This window comes from Salvia miltiorrhiza, chromosome 4, assembly GCF_028751815.1.
Source record: "Salvia miltiorrhiza cultivar Shanhuang (shh) chromosome 4, IMPLAD_Smil_shh, whole genome shotgun sequence".
Lineage (NCBI taxonomy): Eukaryota > Viridiplantae > Streptophyta > Magnoliopsida > Lamiales > Lamiaceae > Salvia > Salvia miltiorrhiza.
In genome coordinates this window covers 500859-507242 of record NC_080390.1, presented here as the reverse complement: position 1 = coordinate 507242, position 6384 = coordinate 500859, and the positions used below count along the sequence as shown (strand labels likewise).

Below are 6384 nucleotides of genomic sequence, written 5' to 3'. Positions count from 1 at the left end.
AAAAGCATGAAAAGATCACATTTTAATGCATTTTTCCATTATCTATATGTGTATTACTTGTGTTATTATATGTTTGATTAATTTGAATTTTTGTTATGTAGATTTGAGGAACCTTTCCATCAACAACAAGAGTGACTCAAACTCAAAGGATGAAGTGTCCAAACCTAACAAAGCCAAGTACAAACGATGAACACAATACAACTTTGGATTGAATTTAAAGATTTTTATTTTTATGAACTTGTTATCCTTAGATCACTCTCCCCTAGCCTACAATAAAACTAATTACATTTTTTTTTTCTTCCAAAACCCACAAATACAATCAACAAATACTCAAAACTCCTGCCAGATAATAGCAGCAAAAATTGTGGCTGCCTCCATAATTGCACTACATTTAGATTCCTTGTTACCCAATAATTAATGTAGACTCGTGCTTAGCAATAGCAACAACTATTTTTATCTCTGCCCAGTCAACATCTCTCAACTCTAATAATCAAAGTAATGACAGTGATAACACATGCAAAAAATACATTGATTTTGGATTATAAAATCAAACAGCAAAAAAATCCCCCTCTGAATTCGACTTCAATTATTCAAAACCTGTCCCCAAAGAAGAATCATGTCCGCCGCACAAAACCGGCCTATAATTTTCCCATATTTGAAGCTAACAATCCAATACATAATGCACAAAATAGAGCCGAGGAGGGGCTCGACAACATTTGCTAACGTTATCAGCAGACTCCAAAAACAATACGATACGAGCATGGCGCATGATAGTTAATGTTTCAAAAACATAATACAAATGTACCTACACAGACCAAACTTTCTTGGGTCCCAGAAGAATGCTTGCTCCTCCATTTCCTCTACATCATGTGCTCACTTCTGCACTATGAAACCTTTACGTTAACCTGTCCATTCAAAGAGTTTCGGGTCCTTGCACAATTTTATATTCTCGAGCACAAAACTATTTCACTACTACTAACTAAAGAGAAAAAGCACAAACCAAGTCATAAATAGAGAAAGTGGCAAAAAGGCATGAAATCATAGCAAACTCTTCGTTACCAGACGATAAGGGTACAACAGCTCCAGCAGTAGTAAGGTATGTCACCACACTCAAAGTTATCCGTCATACAATTAGCCCAAGAGTGGCCTTCAAACATAATTAAGAGAACACTAACACCTCTCCTTTAAGACGGTAAGTTTGGGCTTGATTCATGAAAAGTAACCTCGTTAGTAGCCTCTCATAGTGGGAAGCTTCTCTAGTCGCTGTCTTTCGTGCTCTAGCATGTGTTTGGTCATCTAAGTGCAGAATTTACACCTGTAATTGAAAGAAACAATTCCGTCACGCTCATTTTCCAAATCAAAGGCTTCGCCAAGCATACATACAAGCAATTTCTTTAACAGACATAATAGGAGGGAAGGGAAGGGACAAATGCTAAGGGGACCAGAAACGTCACAAAAAGCAAGTGATGAAAAGCTTCAATGAAATAATAAGTGACAAGACACAAAAATTGATGGAACTTTAAGCAACGTTTCCGTAAAGCCAACATCTCTAATACTGTAGAAATTTCTCCTGCGATGCGATAGGCAATAATAGAGAATATAATAATAGAGGAGATATTATTAAGTTCTAGGGAAGCTTATTAGGCAAGATTGGAAATGAGCTGTAAATGTATCTTTCAATTGCTAAGATGGAAGTGTTTCTCAATTTTATTCTCATTTCCTAGGTACAGGGACAAAAGTGTCATGACCAGAAAGGTATGAACATATAAAATTCCTTGAATCCTAACCACTGACATAGGATTTCCAATAGCACATTATAGAAGATGGCTACAACAAAGAATTTACTGGTCACGCTTGGTTAGGATAACATGAAACAGACTGGAGAACTGATTTCTCATTTCTTTATCTGTCTAAAACAGGACATCTTCTTCACCTTTGGCTTTTAACCGATCAAGAAAGATTCACCAAAAACATGTCATTTAATACAAAAATACTTTATTCTCTTTTTATTTACATACTGGTATTAAAAAAAAAGATCGAGATGAGGAATGGTGGACCCTAAAGAAAAAGAACGTGAAGCAGTGGGTACCGACAATGACCAAGCAGAACATCTTCTCATACATCCGCCGAGAGCCCAATGGCAAAGGAAAACTTCAATATTAACTAATTCTAAATAACGGCACAGTGAATAAAAAATGATTATAAATATATAAATAAATAGGTACAAAAATCAATCTGTACACTAGAATTGACATTTTCGCTTAGATAAATCACGGAACTTTACTGCTGTCAGCATCTCCCATTTTCCAAGTTGGCCTTAGCGATAAAATATTCCTGTTCCTAGATTTTAGAAGAAACCCAGAAAGGAAAGAATACACAGAGGGTGCGTTCACTTTAATGGATCGGAAAAGGAGGGATAACAAAAACTCATGCCTTTAAATGTCTCATTTCTTATCCCACATTTTACACAAAAGAGAAGTTCACCATTTTTTCTTCCTTATTTTCACTTCAAGGAGGGATAATATTATCACACCAGAATGGAGGGATAATATTATCCCTCCTTGAAGTGAAAATAAGGAAGGAAAAATGGTAAACTTCTCTTTTGTGTAAAATGTGGGATAAGAAAGGAGACATTTAAAGGCATAAATTTTTGTTGTCCCTCCATTTACAGGGATAAAAAGCAAATACACCCATAGATTAATATTGTGTTAACATACCCTATCAGCAATAGCTCACTTCCCCTCCATAACTGTAACGAGTTGTCAATCTTCCTCCTCAATCCTGAATGGAATCAAAGAATCAACATATGAATGTAATTTCTTTGACATAAAATGGGGGCCTGAGATACTTAGATTCTTTAAGCAGATGACTTCTTACTTTGGTTTGTCAGTTAAGGCCACCAGAGATTTTAGCACACCTGGACCAATCTTATCGGAAAGGGCACCTTTTTCTGAAAGAATTAATGATTGCTCTTTTACAAAGCTCTGGAGCTTTTTGGAATCAAAATCAAGACGTGCTTGATCTACAATAAGAAATATAAGAATCCATCAGTAAGTGAAAAATGGCAAAAGATGTCAAATAAAAATATGAAGAGACTCCAGTATTATTTGACACATGAGGGCGGGAAGCTTTGAAGCTCATCAAACACTGTCAAATTAGGACAACTCATCTATTGTTAAGCATAGGATAGGACGTTTCAAGGTACATAAACACTCAGAGTAGCATGTGAATAGCAGGATGTTAAACTTTGGTATACAGTTATGCAGCTCCAAAAAATGAAAGAGAATGGCTGAAGAGGCATCTGATAGAAGTGCTAAATATTAGAATTACTTTCAGATAAGCCTTTTCTAACACTCTTCATATGGTAGATATTTAAATGCAGATTTACCAAACAGTAGACCCTATGTGATAACACTTACATTAACATTCCAGACAAGTATGTATGCAAGATTACTTTGTGTCCAGTAATTTAATTGGAATCTTTATCATTATTCAGAATACACATCCCATTTACATTTTGACCATCATGACATTAGGGGATATGTTGATATGGCAAATTATCATATCCGCAACCATATATGTATGCAGCAATCTTTTGATACAGCATAGATTTATAATTTCCTATTGATTACTTACCCTTTGCTTTATGAAATGATGCATAATGACACCATTTTAATCATTTTACAACTTAAATGCCACTATGACACAATTGTAATAACCCATCACTCCTTTATAAAAAACTAACATTGATATATCCCACATTACATACCTAACTTAAAACTACCCATCATCAAACAGGGAACTTGCACTTCCAGGTCAGGTATTCATGTAATATCTTACAACAAAATATAAGCAGAGATCCTCCAACTAACAATTTTGTGGATATTTCTGCAGAAAACATTTTATTCTTTGCAAACAGAGAAGCAGCTACCTTCTTCTAAAATGGTATGAGCAGCATGAAACGGTATAGTTGCAAAGGTGTCAGTCCCAGGGAACATTAGCAACGTGCTCTCCCTTGCATTATGATGACCACATGTCGCACAGACCTCTTTCACCAGTGGCCTTGGATCAATATCATTCATTAGAGATTCGAAAGGTGAAGGGACACTGGTTTTTGTAGTTTTAGCCCTCTTCCTTAGTGCCGTTAAAGCTTCCCTGTTCCCATTCCTCATTCTATCAATTTCAACCAACTGCAATTACAAATGCTAACACATCAAAATATGAAAATGATGATTGCAGATTGCACAACAACATCAACTCAGTTTACCTCATGGCGTCCCAATAAGAGTTTCTCAGCTTCAACCTCAACCTCAATGAATTGGTCCAGGAATTTGTTTTCGTCCATTATGCCCGAGTTCAAGTAATTGCTTGAGGGGTAATATGCTAGATATGATGTAATTTGAAGAAGATAATAAAAAAATCTAGATTGTGTTGCACATCAAACATACACAATTTTCGATTCTCAAATGTCAGAAATTAAAGGAGTGTGATAGGAAAATAAATATGACCTACAAACAGAACTGGCTTAGACCAACTCCAACGGCACTACAAAACGCAAAATGAGTAAGCAATTTGTTCCAATGGTATTCCAAATCACATCGCATTTTGCGTTTTTCGTCAGGTTTTGAACAGCAGATTAGCATGTTAGCATTTGTACTGTTCCGAAACGCAAACACCTTTTTCAATTTCTGAAATATTACATTCGAATCACAAATCTTTGTGTGTTCTAGAAAAATAGAAAAGAGAAATCTATATCTATATACATATAAATGCCAATCATTGGCATGCATGGGGTATTCTCCCGCCAATACAGTCTCCAGGTTTAACCAGTGTGCAAGTGAAAGTTGGCTAAATTTTGGTTAGTACCCGTTGTTAACATTATCCGTGAATTAAAGCAATTAACATCAAGACTTTGGCTCCAAAAAAAGCATGACACGAATTTGTTGGCCAAATACCAGTTCATTAATACAGATTCTGCAGCTAAAAAATGCAACTCTTCTCAACCAGAAGCTTCTGACACATAATAAATAAATGAAGTCAATTTAAATGGTGGTGGATTTAAAATAACTAGATTTACATTGAAGAATTTCAAAAATCATAGTAATTTCTTTGTCTAATGTCCGATTATTTTCATAGATATACAAAATATTCAAGCATTTTTGTAAATAAATGTACAACTTAATCGGTGGAATTTCGGTAAGGCGAAAAAAAAAAAAAAAACCAAACTTCCAAAACACACAAATAGCCTGCCGACTTACCTTTAGTCGGGAACTTGGGCGTTGGAAACCGCCGGACTGAGGCACCGAGGCCAAAGGAGGCGGGGAGCGGGAAAGGCTAGGTGAGGGCGGCGGACTGGAGCTTTCGATAGAAGGAGACGAGGCGAGGAGAGCCGGCGAGGGCTGCGCGGCGCACTGCTGTTGTGCTGCCTGATTGGCGCTTGCAGGTCGCAGCGCTTGGACGGAGATGTCCGAGGCGGCGAGCCCGTGGCCACGGGCGACGGCGGACGGCAGAGTGAAAACGGCGGAGAGCGGCGAGAGAGAGCGAGCGGAGACGGTAGTGAGAAGAAGAGACAGACAGAAATCAGAAATCTATTTCTAATTTCTACTTCAGTTTTCTACTAATTTACATTGTATTTTAATTATTTATTTTATTAAAAATAGTGTACTTATAAATATAAATGAAGTCCAAAACTATTTATACACTTTATGTTTGCATTTGAATTTTGATAAAAAAAAATGTACACATTTTTTTAGGAAAAATGCACACAAATACATTAATTTTGATTAAAATATATTTTTGACGCGTATTTAGAGAAGTTTAATAATAAATCATATAGACGTCATGTAAAAATTTATGCTCTTTAGTTAGCATGAATTTTTTCCATTCTATAGCCTCAAAAATTTGAATGCCAACTTAAGGGCTGAATTAATGGAAGTGTTGAATTAATTGAATTTAAGTTAAAGTCCTAATGTTAATTGAATTAAAGTGTGCCGTCCTAATTTTAGAAGAGCTAATTAATTGAATTTAAGTTAAAGTAAAAAATTTGACTTAATTAAATAGGAATAAAATAAGTTTAATTAAATACATTAAACATGTGAGTCAATACATTTTTCTCTCTAATTTAATTCTTTTGAATACTTGTGCCGAAAAATTTTGAGTCTTCGTTATTAAACCATAGAGAGTATGATTTTCTATAAAACTGTTATGAATTTGATTTTTCACAATGATTTATATATGAATTAGTTAGTTATCAAGAATTTTGGTGAAAATATCAATAAAAAACATAGTTTCACATAACAACTTCAACACATAATTTTGTTTACAACATTGCACACATATTATTATTGGTACAAAAATCGACACTATAAATTAATGGGAGCAATG

General features: G+C 35.2%; 1 protein-coding gene across 1 annotated transcript; it reads right to left on the bottom strand.

Moving 5' to 3' along the window:
• Positions 1 to 1033: 1033 nt before the first annotated feature.
• LOC131021176 (uncharacterized) lies at positions 1034 to 5874 on the bottom strand. Its single transcript, XM_057950268.1, has 6 exons — positions 5259 to 5874; positions 4268 to 4383; positions 3932 to 4190; positions 2878 to 3022; positions 2718 to 2781; positions 1034 to 1315 (listed from the first exon to the last, which is right to left on the bottom strand). The coding sequence occupies exons 2-5, from the start codon at positions 4343 to 4345 to the stop codon at positions 2763 to 2765; spliced, it is 501 nt and encodes a 166-aa protein (XP_057806251.1). The 5' UTR covers positions 4346 to 4383; positions 5259 to 5874; the 3' UTR covers positions 1034 to 1315; positions 2718 to 2762.
• Between the last annotated feature and the right edge of the window lie 510 nt (positions 5875 to 6384).

What these genes read in the sequence shown, in the direction of transcription:
- LOC131021176 (XM_057950268.1), bottom strand. Translation starts at nt 4,345, where the DNA reads ATGGACGAAAACAAATTCCTGGACCAATTCATTGAGGTTGAGGTTGAA. An exon ending in TCTTATTGGGACGCCATGAG is followed by an intron (nt 4,191 to 4,267) that starts GTAAACTGAGTT and finishes TTGTAATTGCAG; the next exon opens with TTGGTTGAAATTGATAGAAT. An exon ending in TCATACCATTTTAGAAGAAG is followed by an intron (nt 3,023 to 3,931) that starts GTAGCTGCTTCT and finishes TTCTTATTGTAG; the next exon opens with ATCAAGCACGTCTTGATTTT.